Source organism: Pundamilia nyererei, unplaced genomic scaffold, assembly GCF_000239375.1.
Source record: "Pundamilia nyererei isolate P.nyererei 1_Seehausen unplaced genomic scaffold, PunNye1.0 scaffold00088, whole genome shotgun sequence".
NCBI classification, from domain to species: domain Eukaryota; kingdom Metazoa; phylum Chordata; class Actinopteri; order Cichliformes; family Cichlidae; genus Pundamilia; species Pundamilia nyererei.
The window spans coordinates 716236-735826 of NW_005187489.1; the positions used below are offsets into that span (position 1 = coordinate 716236).

The 19591-nt window shown below is 40.9% G+C and overlaps 1 protein-coding gene across 1 annotated transcript in view; it reads right to left on the reverse strand.

Annotated features, from left to right (window-relative positions):
• Positions 1-4813: 4813 nt before the first annotated feature.
• The window catches only part of maco1b (macoilin 1b), a 19193-nt gene continuing 4415 nt past the window's right edge, over positions 4814-19591 (reverse strand). The window contains exons 3-11 of the mRNA XM_005738942.2: positions 16565-16691; positions 15178-15301; positions 14152-14330; positions 10440-10983; positions 9342-9500; positions 8621-8803; positions 8405-8525; positions 6813-6987; positions 4814-6725 (exon numbers count right to left, since the gene is read on the reverse strand). Coding sequence (XP_005738999.1) covers positions 6523-6725; positions 6813-6987; positions 8405-8525; positions 8621-8803; positions 9342-9500; positions 10440-10983; positions 14152-14330; positions 15178-15301; positions 16565-16691 — 1815 coding nt within the window. The 3' untranslated portion in view covers positions 4814-6522. The remainder of the gene's footprint in view (positions 6726-6812; positions 6988-8404; positions 8526-8620; positions 8804-9341; positions 9501-10439; positions 10984-14151; positions 14331-15177; positions 15302-16564; positions 16692-19591) is intronic.

A 19591-nucleotide genomic window follows, 5' to 3' on the forward strand; every position in this document is an offset into this window, starting at 1 on the left:
GGGGGGGTGTTTTTCCTCAAAAAGGACATTTTGCATCAGTGAGTCTTTGCTTAGATTAGAAAGCCATCTTTCCACTGCGGATCTGATAATAATTCTGTCTCTACAGAAAATTTTGGTGTCTCAAGTTATATAACACAATTTTCTTTTATTCCTTAGCATGAAAACTGATTTTCTCATGCAAGTGACAGAAAGTTTTGAAGCTGGAGTTCTTAAAGCTGTGGATGAACCAGTAGTGTTCCCTGAAGTACTCCTTTAAAATCATGTGAACACGTTCGTTTTAGTACTTTAGTACTTCATATTCCAGCTCAGTTTCAGAAAGAAATTCTTCACATTTCTTCTAAAAGTCAGATCAACCACTATTTAACTCTAAATCAGAGCTGTTAAACACATTTTACATCATAACTTACACACTGCCCAGTTTGATCTCAAGTGGCTCAGATGGGTAAAATAACCAATAACCTTGTGGTTATAAGCTAATAACCTATAACCCACTTCCAACATGTTCCGCTTTCTGTCAGGATAAGGAAGTTTAACTATATGTGTCCATATTTAATGTCTGAGATTCTTAAAAAGAAGAAGTGCAAGTTCAATAATACGCCCATGTTTTTAAATAAAGAAATGCCACTAAAGTAAATCAAAGAAAATCAAATTTCCACACAAAATAGTGAAAAGCAGGAAGTGTTCGTCATGTTTTGGTTTATCTCTTTCTTACTTTGGTGTAGTGTGCCAGGCCACAAATTGTGTCTTTGTCAGTAAGAAAGGCAAAACAAAAGGACAACATTTATGTCCTTCTTTGTGATCTTTTCACATTTTTCGAGAAATCTCTTGGGTCGAATTGGACCCTTTGTTGGGCCAGTTCTGGCCCCCCCAGGCCACATGTTTAACCAATAGTTAATAGTTAAAGGTATGTTCTGGGAATTTTCAAGGACAGAAAGAGGCGGTTATAAAGAGTATCATAAAGTAGTCTCATAGTGTGTGTTTCACTAAATTAAACTGATAAATCTGAAAACGTTCCACAAAATATAAATCAAGTCAGTTCATTTGTATAGCACCAAATCACAACAACAGTTGCCTCAAGGTGCTTTATATTGTAGAGACCATACAATAATACAGAAAAACACAGAAACCCCAACAATCAGATGACGTGATCAAGTGCTTTGGTAACAGTGGGAAGGAAAACTCCCTTTTAACAGGAAGAAACCTCCACAGAACCAGGCTCAGACAGTGGCAGCCATCTGCCACAACCGGCTATTATAAACAAAAAGTTGCCCCCAAAATTCAAAAAAATATACTTTTTGGTATAAACCTGTAACTGGCAGTGATGCTCAAGAGTGCATTTAACAAACCTCTATGACCTCTGACCCTTTTATTGTTCTTCTTTGGTTTTCTCCAAAGTTAGCTCCATGGATAAGACTTCTGCGAAGATCCAGCAACAATTCTGGCATTTGAAATTTAAAATTCACCCTTTGTGACCCTTGGTTTTATTACACTGGTCAACATCTTTTCAGAAGCTGCCTGCTTTGTATATAAAATAGGCGATTTCATATGTACTTTTTCCTGCTACCAGGAAGGTCAAATCCAAGGCCAAACAGAAGAAGTCAAAAGTCAAACAGATAATTGCATTTAGAATTCATACAAGACCAATGTCAACACAACAGAGTGGCCATGTGAAGATTAGTACAGGTAATGGCAATTTCGGCCATTGCTGCAAAAACTCAGAGGTGTGTTTTAGTCATTTCTGGTTTCATTTAAGAAATGATCCAGGAGCATGCCATCAAAACTAAACCAAACCACAAACTTTAAGCATTATTTGTCTTTTTCATTGACTCAAAAAAGTACCTTCAGATGCATTATGACTGTAGACTGGTGTAATCTTTCCTTGTGATGAAAAAACCCAATTTGAACACTTTCTGTGAGAAAGTGAAACCAAAAAGTGGAATCTTTTTCTAACCTCAATCATTTTTGAGGCCCAGATAAAATACAGTGCAGAGCATCTCTAGCAAACATGCTGATTGACATTAGGAATGTTGTCTCATATTGGTTCCTGTAGTCGCAGAGCTACATTTCTCTGGTGAGTTTCACTGAGCTTACATCACCGCCCTGTGTGTGAATCACTCGAGGGTTTGGCTCGCAAAAGAATCCAGCAGTACCAGATTTCATGGGAGATGACAGTTTAACTGGCCACAGCGTCCTCAGGTGCAATCTAAAGCTCAGTTTTAAGTTACAACACAGCATAAAAAATAGTTTCTAGAGAGACTGATCACTGCTTTAAGTCCCTCTGTGCTCAGGCAGGTGAATTCCTTTTAAATCACTGTTTCTTTGTTAGCAGATACAACTGTGCCTCCATGCAATGGGACAAAGAGTGACTGTAAACTGAAGCATGCAGCACGAAGCCTGGCTTTTAAGGAAGCAGCAGTACTAGTTGGAGAAGAAAGATCAGAGAGTTTCTGCCAGAGGGGAGAGAAGACGCATGTTTTGGTTCTTCACTCTGAAGGTGAGTATAAGAGCCAAAACACACACAGTTTAATTATACATGAGGGCAAACACAAGTAAGCAACCCTCAGAGCAAGCATGGGAGTGTTTCTGCTGCAAGCTCACCAAAGCTTCAATGATCGTCTGCAAAAATAATCTTTTTCTAATCCTTTAGGGTGAAAGTGTTTTCAATCAAGAAAAAAAATGTCAAACCGAGTAACTCAAGAGAAGCTTTATCTGCATTTTATCTTATTTATGCCTCCTTCCCTTCAAACGGGAGGATTAACTGTAGATTTCAGATGCTTAATGGCACTGTGGGCAATTTCTAATGATCATAATTTGCCAGTTCCACGTTTGACCCTGTTAAACAGGAAGTGGAAGAGCATGGAGCAGATGGGTTTAAAAACAGATTTATTACCAATCTAAGCAGTTAGTCTCAATGCACGAGTTGATCAAACATATCTCAGGAAGCTTGGCACGTGACACTTCCTGAGAGGGCGTCTGTTTGAAATTAGGGGTGCTTGACATTGACAGCGGGAATCTTAACCCCCACAAACCTCAGGAAGTGTCATTCCTGATCTGAATGAACTTCCAGGGCCAAAGGTCAGGAAAGCAAAGGCATCCCTCACGTTTCCATATTTAGGTAGAGAAACGACTCATCCAGTCCTGCAAGAAATGATCATTTCAATGACCAGCTTTTCCCTCTTTTTGTGGCCAAAGAATGTCCATCTCAAATTATTACCATAAATAAGCATAAATAATAATAACCAACTCTTTTATCAGAATAAAATGTGATTTATGGTCTTAAAAAGAGGGGAATATAATGATTATTTGCAGAGTGAATGAGCAGAACTCGTGTGGAGAGAAGTGATCACTGATCAGACTGACACTGCCTTCTAGTGGTAAAAGGGAGATGGTGCATTTGGGCAAACTCCAAAATAACAAAGGGGCCACAGCAAGTTTTTACACTGTTTCTGATCTCTCAGCCTTCCGTTTTCTGTTTATTAAATCAAACGCTGCCGTGTTGGTTTGAGATCATGTAACTGAAGAATTTGCCGTTCCTTTCCTTTGAGAAACTCAGGTTGCTTTGGCTCATCACCCATTCACACTGGCAGACACACATGTGCATGAGCAGCTTTTCTCCTTTTTCATATAACTCTGGTACAAGTTCATCTTTGTTTCATCCCTCCAAATATTCTTGTTCTGAACTGTTTAGGATTTTCTTTTCCTGGCAAAGTTTAATCTGTTCTTCGTGTTTGTCAGTGTAACCAGTGGTTTGCACTTTTGTTTTTTCCCCCATTCATGAAGGTATCTTTTGACTGTCCACTTTGACAATGATGCAACTACAACATGTTTGTCTTTACCAAGGAAAGAATTCTGTGATCACGCACTTTAGTTTTCTTCTTCTTCTTTCTTTCGTCTTCCCATATGGAAAAGAAAAAGTAAAAACTTACATGATTTACTCATGAAAGTGGCCACTTTCTCATTACTTTCATATATTCTTTTAGTAAGTATCCAAAACATACAAGTTTCATTATATAATTTTTCAAGGTATCTTATATCTGTTTTCACTCTTGTATGCTTTTCATACAAGTTTCGCACAAGACAGATACAAACTTTATAAGATTTATATATATATCTTTTCCATATGGGTTATCTGAGTTGGTCAGTGCATTCAGACTCTTAAATTGGTCCTTTCTGTAGTTCTTCCTCTCATGTTGGCCTCTCTCACTTGCGCTGACATCTCTTTGGATGTCATAGTGAGAATTCAAGTGACCTGGAATCAACTCCCGATCATTTTATCTGCTTAATTTGTCATGAAATGACAAAACTGAACTCACCTCTCTGTCAGACCCCCGTCAGTCTAATGCCTGATCCTCTGAAAAATGGGGGACTGTATATAATGTCTGTGATTCCTGAACAGTTTATGCAAAACTTTAATTAAACCCCTTAAAGCTGAAGTTTGCACTTAAATCACATCTTGATTGTTTGGTTTAAAATCCACTGTGGTGATGTAACAGAGGCAAAACTACAAAAAAAAAAAGCTCCAAATATTTTTTGTGCAGATTGCTGTGAGTTCGACTAAGAGGGTGAAAGTGTCCACCTTTAAAAAGCTGCATGGACCCTCAGAGAGATTTTTTTTTTTTTTTTTTTTTTTTAAAACAAATACGCAAACTGATGAAACTGAGGCAAAGTGCGCCTGAAGAGCACACAGCAGCTTCGAGGTTTAATATTTTAAACATCGAGAGATCGAGCCGAGGGAAACTGAAATGCATCAAAGCTGTCAGGTTGGTTTTACCTCTGCAAACACGTTAAATTAACAACACCAAGAAGAGAGAAGTCAGTTTGCAAGAAAAAAAAAGTTTATTTCTTGTAAACCTCACAGAGCGAGAGCGCAGCCAAGGTCAGACCTGGAGGAGGGGTAGAGAGGGAGGGTGGGGGGCAACCGAACTGTGACTTTGGGCAAAGAAAACAAAAACAAAATCTATTCTTTCCACATTCAGCTGAACAAACAACCAACTAAAATGTAAATTTGTCACAACATTTTCCAAGAAGCCAATGACAGCAATCTGAGCGAGTGAGAAAAGAAAGAAAAAACAAGCGTCTCCATACACAGTAAGGTGAAAACCACACGCACAACAATGACGGTGAAACCACATCAGACTCGAGAACTTCCTTCTCTCCCTGCGGGAAAACTGCGAGAAGAGCAGAAACAGGAGGAAAAGAAAAAGCAGCCACTCGCCAGATGCTGCAAATACGGTGACATTCACGAACTTCTAGTCCCTTACTGTCAACTATACACCTTCCTCTACTACACCACAGGTCACCACTGCCCATAGACTCCTTAACAGAAACCGCTGTTAAAGTGTTAGCCAATGCATTCACAGTACATTCTTCAACACAGGAATTCCAGTCTTGGCACACAAACCAAAGTGGAAGTTAATTAAATTAACTCAACTCCTTTTTTTACATTTTTTTTTTTTACATTGCACAGTCCATCTTTACAGTTTTCCCTTTCAAACAGCAACGTGTGCTTTCCACAGTGAGAAAAGAAAAGAGGGGGGCAGCAGCTAAACCAAAGCATTTGGGGGTTCGTCGGTCAGAGTGACTCGAATATGTTGCTGTCAAACATATCTGATTCATTTTATTACAAGGCTGCCGTCCAGAGAGCACAACGATCAACAAATCTGTGTTTTTAGTCCCACTAAACTGATCTCTTCCAGCTTAGCCAGATGCTTCAACGCATTCGGAAGGTTCGGGCAGCATCTCATTAAACTCATGTCCTCAAGGCACTGTGATCATGAATCGTGATGCAGGATTATGCAGAGCAGTGGAAAGCAGACTTGTTTCTGCAACCGGGTGTGGGAATGAAGAGGGAAAACCAAACTGCTGTCACTTTTTACCCCCTTTCAAACAAAAAACAAAGAACAAATCCAGTTTAGACAGCTTAAAAACTGTTTACCGCCAGCACATCCCCAACGCAGCTTAGAGCAGGGTCAATTTGGTGTCCAAATTGTTTTTTCTTTTTAAATAAAAGAGGTCGAGTTGGTGTCATGAGTGCATTACATTCCTCTGATGCTATCTCGGGAGAACAGCTGTTAAAATTAATTTGGATTACAAGTCAGGCTGTAGAATCAAGGAGGGCTCCGTTTTCCAGTTTGTGGAGGGAATGATAAACCCAAAAAGAAAAGAAAAATACAGCAACTGCTCCCCGGAGGTGAGGAGTGAGAGCGATCCTCGATTCTGTGAGGTTTCACTAGACACTTAAAAGAAAAACTGGGGCTTCCTAGCTGATGTGGGATTTTCAAGTTTGTTTGTTTTTTAAGTTTTCTTTTGTTTTAACTACAACAAATACAGTCACACAATACAACATCCTTCTGACCTGGCAAGGAGAGAACCAAACCAAAAAACCCCCAAACAAAAACAAACAAAAAAACCCTCAGGTTCTCAGCCGCGAGGTTGCGGGCCTGCAGGAGCAGTAAAAAGGACAGGAAGATGGATGGCGAGGTGGAGGGGATGGGGGCGGGGGCGAGGGCGAGGGGGGGGGGTTCACTTTTTGAGAGGCTGGTAAACGGAGGCGTTGGGGTCCAGGCTGGAGGGATTGGTGTCCATAAACTTTGAGGAGTAGTGGGGGGCCACGGGGGTCATGCTGCTGGTGTCGGCTGTGTAGGAGATGCTGGGCATGACGGCCATCACTTCTGCTATCTTCTGCTTCAGGTCTTTGATCTCCTGGTCCTTCTGCAGGATCTGACCTGAAAACAGATTTTAACAAGTCAGCCTGAGACATTTAAAACAAAAACAAAAAAGAACAACTCTGAGGACGGTGAACTTTTGTGAACCTTGTGCGATCTCCAGCTGCCTCTTGGCGTCCCCGAGTGCAGAGAAGAGGTCCAGTTTGATCCTGGTCTCTGCACTCAGGCTGTTCTCCAGGTGCTGGGTCTTGTCCTGCATGGCTGACAGCGCTGACATCAGCACCTCTGTGTCTTTTTCGTTTTCTTTATATTTATGAAGCTCCTAAAAGACGGACAGGGAAACAGTGGGGGTCAGGAGGGGAGTGTGTTTGCAGAAAGGGTCAGCAGTTTGGAGGTTTTTCACACCTGATATTCCAGCAGCTTTTTTTGTGGGACAACTGAAAAGATCCAACAAGTCACTTTGTTATGTTAATTCCAACACTGCTCAATGGATGTTTGCGAGGAGGCACACTTAGGCTACGTCCACACTAGCCCGGGTAGATTTGAAAACTGTGTTTTCGTCTGAAAATGCTCCACGTTTTCACACAGTTGCGCGTCCACATTGAAACGGGTGAAAATGCTTACGTTCCAGTACTGCGCATGCGTGAAATACAAGAAGATTCGACCTGCCTCATTTCTGTCTGCCGTTTATTTACTTTCCGGCTCTTTGAAACGTCGCGGCAAAATGTTGAGGAAAAGCACCGAGTTTTTGAAACGGACTAATAATGAGGTGGAGTTGTTGCTGCGAGTAACACAAAAGTACAAAGTTGCAAAAGCGAGACAGAGTTGAAGAATTTGAAGAAAAGCTATCTGAAGCATGTACAGACTGATATTAGTCTTTAATAGGGCTGTCAAAATTGAGAGCAAACAAAACAACTGCTGTATAATGTCCTCCGCTATCTTAGTTTCATTGCTCACATGGCTGCATCATATGACTAACATGCGTCATCGTTTTAGAAAGTCTGCGTTTTCACTGTCCACACTGCAATGTGAAAGCACCGTTTTCAAATGGATGCGTTTTCAGGAGCGCTTTGAAAACGCTGCGTTTTCCATCAGCGAAAACACCGTCTCAGTGTGGACGGGAGGCCAAAACGATAACGCATATATGTGGACTTTATTATAACTTTATTATAGATTTAACAGACCAGGCTAGTATTTCTGCTGCAGTCTTTTATCACCCTGACACTCAGAAACATCTAAAACTTTATAATTTCATCCTGCACAAAATGTCTTGATGCATTCTCAATCATCCAGTAAAGTAAATCTCCAAAAGTTGATTCTGTTCATCTGGACGTAGCGTTTTGTGGGAGAAACGTTTAGTCACTCATCTAAGTGACGTCTTCAGTCTAGGCTGACTGCAGTTTCCCCCAACCTTATAAACAGTACATTTGCATAATGACTGAAACCAGCCCACTGAAGGAACAATGAGATGAGTGACGAAACGTTTCTCCCACAAAACGCTACGTCCAGATGAACAGAATCAACTTTTGGAGATTCTGCACAAAGTGCTTCATCATGACAGACGTTACATTTTGCTTCCTCACTTCCACTTTCCTGTCGCACTTTTCAATGATGGCTGCTACCAGACCCAAAGCAGAAGTGGCCGTGCACACAAGACTGTAAAAAGAAGCATGTGAAAAGACCCAAGCCTCTGATGGACTCATACGTCAAACCAAACAGTGAATTTCTCAAACCTGTACCTGCACTTTTAACTCAAGCTCTCGGATCTGGTCCTCCTTTAGCTTGATGTCCATTGTTAATTTCTTGCACTCCGTTTCTAATTCAGTGATCCGCCGCCGCAGCGTGTCTGTGCACTCCCCTCTGAGAGCAATGGGAAACACAAAGAATGGTGAATGACCCTCGAGGCCCACAGCAAACCACAAGTAACAGAGCTGGTGAGCCAGATGTGTACACACCTGGATGCTGCTGCTAGTGCTACTGCTCTGGCTGCTGTGGCCTCCTCTAACTTCTTTCTCTTCTTCTCCTCTGAGAGCTGCTTTTCGGCGGCAGCTCGGGCTTCCTGCTCCACTTTGAGCCTCTTCTCCAGTTGGCCCACTGTCTGTTTGTCCTTCTGCTTTGCCTGCACAGCATTATGGAGCCTACAGGAGCACAAAAGCCACAGAGCAGCTTGTTAGCACAACAGGAAGTGAGACCCTAAGGTAAATGGACTGGTTCTTATATAGTGCTTTTCTACACTTCTGAGCACTCAAAGCGCTTTACACAACTTGTGCATTCACCCATTAATACAATTTTCTTAGTGCTTTCTAACTAACATTCACACACACATTCATACTCCGATGGATGCATCGGAGAGCAATTTGGGGTTCGTATCTTGCCCAAAGATATTTGGCATGCAGACTGGGGGAAGCCAGGAACCACCAGCCTTCCGATCAGTAGATGAGCTGCTCTACTGCCTGAGCTACAGCCACCCAGGACGTCTGGAAGGCAAACCTCAACAGAGGCAACCCTACCAAACATTTACTGTAGATTTTTAGGGGACTTTTATTTTTATTATTATTTTATTAGACAAAACCTAAAGTTCTCGATGCAAACCCCCACCGCGCTCCTTCACCCAGTTGTTTTCTTTATGTTTGTTTGTTTTTAACTCTCCTCCACGATGGCAGCAGCACCACTCACTTGTTCTGCAGCAGTTCGTTCTCCTGCCGCAGTTGGCCCAGCTCGGTGCGTATCGAGCGCTCGGCGCTGCCCAGTGAGCCGATCTGGCTGCGCAGGTCCTGCTCCACCTGCCGGCTGGCCTGTAGGTCCGCCTTCAGCTTCTTGACATCCTGCTCCAGTCTGTCCCGGGCAGGAGCATGACAAGAGGTGAGAAACACACAGATGTCACGAGAAGGAAACACAACAAAAATCAAAGTTTGAGAAGCACAGCAACATTTAAATTCAGGTGCAGTTAAAGCCACAGCAATAATAAAATCAAGATGATTGAGGAAAAAAAAACATTTGAGAAACCCTGCTCTCTATCTGTGGCTTTTATTTTTCTCATTCCTTTACACAAGGGAACTTCTCTCTAAAACCTCTGACTCTCCTCCTAAGTGAATGAAGAAGGCGAGTTTCTTTTAGTCAGTGGGAAGAATAAAACGAGGGTCAGATGTCTGATGAGGAGAAAAGAACAGGACAGTTCAACAAACGTGCAACGTTTTGAAAAGTGGCCTTAACTCGTAATCATCGTGAATAAAATTTTTGCCATTTTCAAACTATTTTACATGAAACCATGGATCACAGGGAGATGTGTTAATATCAGGAAACCAGTAAAAAATCATTTTAAAAATTATACAAAACAAGCAAAAAATAAATAAATAAATAAAATATAGTCAGGTCCGTGAATAACTGGTAAAATAAAGTTTTCTTCTGTACACCATCTCAGTGAATGCTAAATGAAAAAAGCAGGAAGTTACTGCATATGTACACAAATGTTAATAATCTGTAAACAGTTAATTTGATGCTTTTGTTAAATCCCTTAAATTAAAGTTCGAGCTCGGCACTTCGATCCCAGTTCTGCCTCTGGAGATAAAAATCAGTTAGTTGCTAAACTTTTTACGAGACATCCTTCCCTGATTAATGTTCTGGAGGCTAAAACTGAACTCGGCTGAAATAAACCTCATAAGCCGCTTTCCCTCAGTGTCGGGCGAAATCCTTAAAAGAAGCTTCACTCCTGATATCGCTGATGAGGTCAGAACGGTGCATTTATGAATATAAACCATGTCTGTGTCTTCTTACCGAACCAGTGCTTCCGGCTTGCTGAGCTGGTTGTTGGGGATGCAGTTGTCGGTGGGGTCCCTGTGGGAGCCGCCCGACGTTCCTTTCACCAGTAGCTTGTGCTTCTTCTCGTTCTTCCCCGCAAACGACGACGTGGGCGTGGGGACGCTGCCGTTGGTGGTGCTGTGGCCGCGGGGCGAGGAGTTAAGCGCCGCAGTGTTGCTGCTGGCATTTTTGCAATTTTTGGAGGACGACGATGAGGAAGAAGAAGAGGAGGAGGAATTGTTGTCCTCTTTAAGGAGCAGGTTCTCTGTACTGCCCAGCTCTGTGTTCAGTCTCTTGTTATTCATATGGTTCTCCATATACTCCATCTCCTGGAGTTTAGAGTCCACTGATGACGGCAGGATGCTGTTATGCTGTTTTTTAGCTTCCCCTCGTCCCTCTTTCCCTTTTTCTCTATATTCTAGCTCCGGCAGTTGTGCCAATGTCTTTTTATTGACTGGGGCGCCATTCTGTGACACTGGAGGTGTGTCCACTTCAGATATACCTTTAGCTGCCGCCGCCGCTGTGGGAGCACAGAAACACAGCAATGTTTATGTGAATATTCATGTGTATTAGAGGTGTGATGGTACGTAAATCACAACACGTTAACCCTCAGGGGTCAAGGGTAGAAATACTTTTGATTTTATCTTCATATTTAACCTATAAACCCATTTACCTTGCTGTGTGAGAGACTTTGGACTATTTCGACAGACTGTATTAACACAATGGACCGAAAATGGCACAAAAAACGAAATATATTTATTTTTTTTACTGTGAAAACCACAAACATGTTTAGTGAACTAAACCTGACTTTAAATGCAAATATACAATGTAAACTTCAAATATATGTACAAACCTGGCTAACGGTTAGCTAAAGTTAACTACAACAATTTACATTCAAATTCAGTCAGTTCTTTCAACTACTTACAAAACAATCAGGTAAGGCTGTTCGACATAACGATATATATCGGATGACGATATGAAAACGTCTGTCGTTTCCTAGTTTGCCTCGTGGTGTAGCAAAATAAACTGTTTACAGCATCGTTTTGATGGTCACTGTAGAATTTCTTAAACTTCTATCTTTGTCTTATATTTAATATAGCCACACTACGGACGGACAAGCGACTGTTTTTATGCGTTGTCGTTAGCAACAACGACGGTAAAACCATCGCTTGGCTCCGCCATCCGCTTGTTTATTTTCCACATAAATTTTTCAAAATAAAGCTGAAGATTCTGTTGACATTTTTCAAAATAAACGGAATCACGTGAAATAGTATGTAGAGTATTTACGGGCGAGAAGCTAAAAAGAGCCGTCAGGTGCTAGAAAATAAACCTTAGAGCGGGCTTTTCCCTGCAGCAGCACGCCGTGTAACAAATGCTCACAAAGAAAGTTGCGGCCGTTTCAAATTATTTAAGACTCAATTCCAGGTACACAACGCCCAGCTGAAGACACTTCACGTAAGTCGACTTGCCCGAGATTCACAGAATTTACAGAAAATATTTTATATAAAGTAAAATGTTTGTGATATATATCGTTGTCAGGACGATAAATGTCTTATATCGGGATATGAGATTTTGGTCATATCGCACAGCTCTAAAATCAGGCGTCGCAATAAGATTCCACACATATTATTTGCACTACTCCCAAAATAATAGTTCCCGTCCACGACAAGATAGAGGGGCACATTGCAAGCCTGACACCTCCAGGGTGTATCTACTCCTGATGTCCACCTGGAGACAGCGTTTACATTTCAATCTGTCTCCAGTGGCTTTCTGGCCAGAGTCTGTGACATTCAGCAGCAGCCGCATTGTTTTGACACACAAAACAAATAAAAAAAAAAAAAGTCCACATTACACACCGACTACACACTGCAAACAATTAAATGTCACTAAACTCTCAAAACTCGTCTCCCTTTCACCACTATCATTCCCACAATTTTCCCCTCTTCCTCAGCAACCACATGGTGGTGTTGGCATGCAATTTTCTGATTGGTTGATGCATTTTTCACCAATAGTAAAGAGGCTATCCTTAGAAAACTGTTATACAGTTTCTTCCTGCACCAAATGAGACAGTTTTCAGGAAAAAGCCGAGTTTAAATTATTTATCCTAAGTCTGGTTTATTGGCCTATCAACAAAATGTAAAAACTGGTACATAGTTTGAAGTCTGCACTTTCAACACGTGTTTAAACAGAGTCTCAGTGAGGCTGGGTCTTGTTGATACATAATCTTAAATCTGTTACGTGATCTGGACACGCCAGCGCATCCGTCGACTCCAGAGGGTTAAAAGTCCATTTATGTCCAACAGATCTGTTTTGCTCGACCCTCGTATATTTTCACTGAGCTCTAGCTGAGTGACGTGCAACGGCTACAAAAATTCAGGCAAAGTTAATAGCAGCAGTTCACCTGCATGCATGCAGATGAACATGTGTGCTCATTAAACTCTCTCAATGCTTTCATTGAAAGCCTTTATTGTTATCACAGAAGCGAGTGTTGCTGTGGTCGACCTCGTTCTTGGCACCGCCTCTTTGCTGCCTGCGTGTTTGAAACTGAACTTCTGGCCTTGATGGTTTGTACTGTAATTTGCATTAACTATGAACATGCTGCACTTACTCTTTACCTGTTACATCATCATTATATAAAGTATATATACAAGCCTTCATATGTTATATCTGAAACAGGACTTTCAGTTACACCTGTGAACACTGACAGCAGGCTCAGGTGTTTTATTTGTGAAAAAAGTGACTGTGGCTACGACCTCACATCGTTTTCACACCAGCTCCTCACACATCTGTCTAATCACACCCAATGTGGTGACTGAGTGGAAGGAGTGTTTATCTAAACTGTGGGGCAGGTGCACATGTGACCACACACTTTGGATAGAAAGGGAAGACGTACGATTTATTTGACTGAAATGATTCATGAGAAACAAATGAGAGCTTGACCAAAGCTGTGATTAGAAAGGATGTTCAAAATTATATGAAGAGGATCAAACCTCTAAAACTAAAATCGGCCTCCATGTTTCACAGCAAAAATAAAAAAAGAACTTTGTAGTCGTAGAGTGGAGCCACATTGAGCCATACAAGCTAAATCACCAGACAGACATTACATTCTTTGCTCAGAACTACCTGATAGTAGCAGAGCGCCAAACACATGAACCATTAAAATGATAAAATGGAAAGTGCACTGCAAAATGGAAAAGTTGTTTTTATCTGAATGACTGAAGCACACTGTCTAAATCTAGACAAGACTTTACCTTTTCATCCATCTTTACTAATATTATAGCACTTACTATACATCTTCAAGGTGGCAGAATTCAAATAAGTAAAACTGGAACAACTACTCGGCTGCCCGTGTTCGCAATGAAGCGCAATCAAGGCGTCCACACGGGAAGTGATTAGCAGCCCAAAGACCCAACATGAAGGGACTTCAAACAACAGTGAGTGAAATAACCCCTGGGAATACAAATTTCAAGGTGAGAAACTACCAATGAAAAGGTCACCTCTGTCAGCTATCAAACAATACACAACAAGGGAATCACGTCCTGTGTAGACCTGGAGACCTAACCACTTAAGCCATGAACAATCGAATCACTGCTTTAGGGCAGCGAGATAACAACCACAGCATGGACGGAGTGAGAAGATAATCAAGGACATAACGAGATTTCTGCATGTGTGCAGGTTTGAATCTTACCTTCTTCGGCTTCGCGCTCTTGCCTCTGAAGCATCTGTTGCTCTGGAGGCAGAGCCTGCTGTAGAAGCTGCATGTAAAACTCATTCTCCTTCTGCACCTCCTTTTGCTTCCGGAGGCGCATTTTATAGCTTACATAGCTCTTGAAGCCGAAGCCCAACGTAACCACGGGGTAGCCGATGCTACGGAGACGAACACAAAACGCACATTCATGAGGTCACTGGGCACAGATGAAGGGTTACTACAATTTTTTACTCCAATTTTTTTTTCCTAATGAAAACAATTAAAACAGTCAAAATATGCTTATGCAGACACTAATGTACCTCCAAGTAAAATCTGTGTGTGGGAAGCACTTTGTGACTTCAAAAATCTCTTTGCCAACTTCATAAAAAGGGGAAAAAAGTTCAAAAATAAATTCACACAGAAATACAAATGCAGGTATTTGGTATTCATCAGTAACAATAAATAAATAAAAACAGGACCAGGATTAATTTATTTGGACCAGTCTCATATCAAAATTAGAGTCGTCAGGCTTTGTCATTTGCAGGCATTCTTTTCCTTTTTCATCTCACACTCACACACGGAGACACGTTACGTGACCGTAAGTTGAATAAAAGCTTCCCGAGAGTTAAACCTGACTGTCATCCTTCTACTTTCTCACTTTACTCTGACTGAACAGAACAAATTAAAAATAAGAGTCACGGGGAGCCTGCTGTCAAAGATCAGTGCAGTCCTGGAAACACCAGGAAAATGTGCAGACATCTGCATACAAAGACTCTTTAAGTGTAAGCAGATGAATCATGCTTACACGTGTAGACTTGGTCACGTGTCATGTTTAAAAGTACACAATAAGGCACATTTAGATGTATTGTGTACTTTTAAACATGATCTTAGTGGTTTTATGTACTGAATGAAGCAGTGTGAACATTATAGTTCATACGCTTATTTTTTTTTCATCTTTACCTAAAAGAATATCTGTTAGCTGCGTTCAAGACAGTGAACTTAAGCTGTAACAGAACAGTGGCTCACCAGTGTGCAGCAAAAGGGCGACATAGGTCCACGTGGAAGTTCTTCAGGTCTTTGAATCTGATGGCTGCCTCGATGTACACAAAGAGTATCCATAGAGACACGGTGGGTAGACAGACCCCCCTCTCTGAAAAAGCAAAGCAGCACAAAGATGTGAGAGCATGACTCATTTACAAAGCAGTAAATATTTAAAAAAGTGCCTAAGGCGTCAACTTTTTGTATTTATTTGAGTTTAGGAGGTTTAGGAAATGCTGAAGTAGAGGCTCATGGTTCAACACAACCAGTGTTGGACGAAAAGATCAACAACCAAAGACACCATGCTGAACACTAATCACGACTAACACTGATATCAGAACAGGACTCTGTATCTGTGGATACCTGAAGGTATCAATATCGGATCGACCAACATCTCAGATTCTTCCACCCAAACTCTGAGACAATATCATAATTTAAGGATTCATTTACAATTTTAAACATTTTCAGAAGTGCAAAAAGCACAAACTTTTTCATAGAGAGGTGCACACGGAAAATGCATAACATGTTGGTCGGGCTTGTTGAAGAAGGAATTTCAACAACTAATCAATGTCATCAGCATGAAAATAGATGGGAATGTGTTTGTAGCATCACATTTTTATGGAAATGATGTCAGCCATTAACCCCCCCCCCAAGCATACAGTTTATATGTTTATGGACATGTTTGTGAATTGTTAACTGCACATAAAACAGTATAGTACAGTAAGATTTCCAACATGGGGTGGTCAGAATACAGACGGTAACCATTGTTTCAGGGGCTCTAAACACTGATTTCCCACTAGGCTGTGCAGAGCTGGGGTATATTAATACTCCTGTGATGTCCTCTCGGTCTGAATGTCACTGGTGAGTACGGCTGGAGAGCTCAGAAAGCAACTGGGAGCCAGTTTCAGTTCCCCCGCCCCAAATTGGCACTAACATTTCAATCTGACACCCGGCCTTCGGTCAGCTCAGGGGGACCCCGCTAAATCAGACTGACAGCTAATCCTCAGAGGCCAGCTTGCTTACACATGGCGTGCAAAATTCTCAGAAACAACTATTTGTAAATACAACGACAGAGAGTAACCGAGAGTCGCACAACGCCTTCACACCTGCTTTTCCCCTGAAAGGGACGGTTGTTTTTAAGTGGTGATAAGCGTGACTACAAAGGATGAGTTATTTTAGCAGTTCATGAGTGAATGATTTACAGCACACATTTACATCCCGAGGACAAAAAAAAAAAAACCCAAACAAAAGGAAAGATTGTGATAAAAATATGGTCAACCAGCATTTATTTAAAAATGGATTTAATTTTTTAAATATTACATTTAATTTTTAAACATACAAAATATCCCTAAAGGTCAACACTGCATAGCCTTACCTGTGTGCCAAACATACTGCACCCACACGTAGGTACTGGCAGCAAAGAACAGCCATTGCACTGGGATGAAGAGGAGGCAAATGATGTCCGAGGTAAACGCCACACACACAAAGAATACTGAAAAGGCCTGTTGGGCAGAGGAAAGGCGATTATTACCAACATCGCAGGCAGAAGAAGAAGTGTACATTATCAGATGTTTCATTAGAGAGGCTGGTTACCAAAGTTTTCATAGTTCATTTTACTTTTTCCCATTTAATTGCTCTTTTTGTGTAATTTTATTTTTACCTTTTTGAGCTCTTTTGTCTCGCACCTTGTTTATTAGGAATTCCCCAACTTGTTGGATAAGTAAAGCCTGTTACCTTAATTAAAAATGTGTCATCAGTGGTAAATGAATGACATTTTTGGTTCTTCTCTGTGAGAAGCAAACACTTCCTATCCGGCAGCACTGATAATGGCCCTGAGGCTAAACTAAAATTATGATTTCACGTTAGAATAAGGAGATATGGGACAGAGAAGGGCCCGCAGGCCTGATGAGATCTCTGCTGTTTGTATGTGAGAGGAGCGCTCTGATCCTAAGAGGCAGCAAACAAGATTACTGATAAGAACAACATGTTGTCTTTGAGATTGTAGCAGGACTCGACTGAACCTGCCTCACATCCAGGGAACTGACACTTTTATGCTGATAACCTGAAAGGCTGTTTTATTCCTCACTGCTCTCACCTGTACATCAACCCAGCTAACCACATTTTCCCATCAAGTGTCTGACACTTCTCCTGGAGTGTGGTTATGTCAGTGCTCATTTTACCATCTTATATACATGTAAGGATTTCCTTTCATCATTTACTAGACAGTCACTTTTCCACCAGCCTATACGACTTCTCTGATTTATTTATCTTATCAGTCACATTATTCAGAGTTTGTTCAGGTTATAACTTTTTAGACTGTGTTTTAACCTAGAGAGGTTCAAATGGGCCACAATGAACATTCATCTCAAATTTTTTAAACGTCTTTAACCACTTCAGTCATGAAACTGTTGATCAGTATTTAGACTCCTTTCACTGTACTACACAGATACTTTGAGGATGCCCAGTTCATATTTCACCAGCAGAACTTTACCTTTTTGCTCAAAAGAACATTTAAACAAATAAAAGTCATTAACAACTAATGTTTAGGGCCTAAATTCAGCATCTCAGGAGGTAAATAAAAACAGCATGTGTGTGTATATTCTTATTTTAGTTCCACATCTAAAAAGCTGAGTAGTGACAATAATAAAAAGGCTGTAATTATGTTTTTGTGGCTAAATAATAAAATAAATAAATAAGTGGCCATAACTCGGCTACGTGATTCTTATGCAGATCACACATCCTAAGAAGATTTTAATCTAAGGTTGTGCAATTCACACCAAAATCTACATTCAATAACAAGAATTCTCAACGCAACATTATTGTGCATTCACTTTTTTGCTATAAATCCATATAAACACTTTTCTTTAACGATCAGACTCACTCCTAAAAAAACATTTTGGCAGGTCAGCTTTAACCAAGATTGTCAGAGGAGCAAGTTTTGGTTAACAAGCTAAAGGAATGATCAGTTGTGATCTCAATACTCATCAAAATGAATGTGATTCAGATTTTTGTCTTAGCATCCCAGGTTTAATTTGCTCCAAAACATAGAGCCTGGTCATAGTTTGTGGTCTGCTGAACTCTAAAACCTGTACGAGCTCTCAGAGTTTATCACGAGTTTCTTTGGGGGATCAGAATGAATAAATATTCCTCCATAACTCACACATGGGACAAATATGACGTGCTGACCATCACAATCCGACCACCAACATCCAAATAGGAAAACTAAACACATCCCAAAAACCTGTGACAGACTCGAACTCCACCTCCTTGAATTGCAGTTTGTTGCAGCAGAACTTCAGAGAAGCATGCGAGTGGACTCAAATGTTCACATGTGGCAGGCAACATTATAAGAAGTGTGCAAAAATTCTTAAATTCGCAAAAAAAACTAGGGGTAACTTATTTTGTTTATGCTGAAACTTTTCCTTCACTCCATTCATTAGAGGTCCCCAGAAACCATCACCAGCAGTCTTCCTCCAGCCAGTGGCTATGTTCAAAGGCAGTCATGTTTTCAGTGTGAAAAGCTTCTTCTCCATCAAGCACTGATCAGGTTTCTCAGAAAAATGTTTGGCATCACTGTCAGTGTTACAACACAGTAAAAATAAATAGAGTGCCCTTATGTTTTCTAATATCACTCTACTACACACTGTCCATTATGTTGTAATGAATTCAAACACTCTTCCACAATTAAAACTCATTTAATTCACTAACAGATAAATCATGTGATTAAGAACTGGTCTCAAGGGGAAATGCAAAAGTAAAAGTGAAGCCATTTCTGATCTGGATAGCTATGCGCTGCCAAATGAATCGGGCAATATGACCAACTGGATAGCACAGTGAGTCTCCTGCTGAGTCCAGCTGGATGAGCGGTTTCTTGTTTTGGTTTATCCTCCCACAATGAACGACTACTGTCCAATACGGTGGAGTTGGAGTCTGTCACAGGGTGAGAGTCCCTGCCGACCACTGCTAGCTTTCCAAAAAAAAAAAAAAAAAAAAAAGAGCGTCGGTTTTGTCAACTAGTGAATCGATACTATGCCATCTAAGATGGTTGAAAATACACAAACAAAAACAGACAATTCACTGAGAGACTGAGACTATATCAGTGAGACCATGTGCAGGAAGCACTCACCTGTGTTTATAAATATGAAATATTACACTGAGCTATCTTTACACAGTGATGCAGGTCCGAGTTAGCGACACAGGCTAAATACTCCAATGACTTCAGTTCTATCATATCTATAGGTATGGCCCTGTATTCGCACACATCAGTGAACTGAACAAAGGATTCTGGTTCCCCAGAAGTTTGGATTAAAAAATATACAGTGGGGCAAAAAAGTATTTAGTCAGCCACCGATTGTGCAAGTTCCCCCACTTAAAATGATGACAGAGGTCAGTAATTTGCACC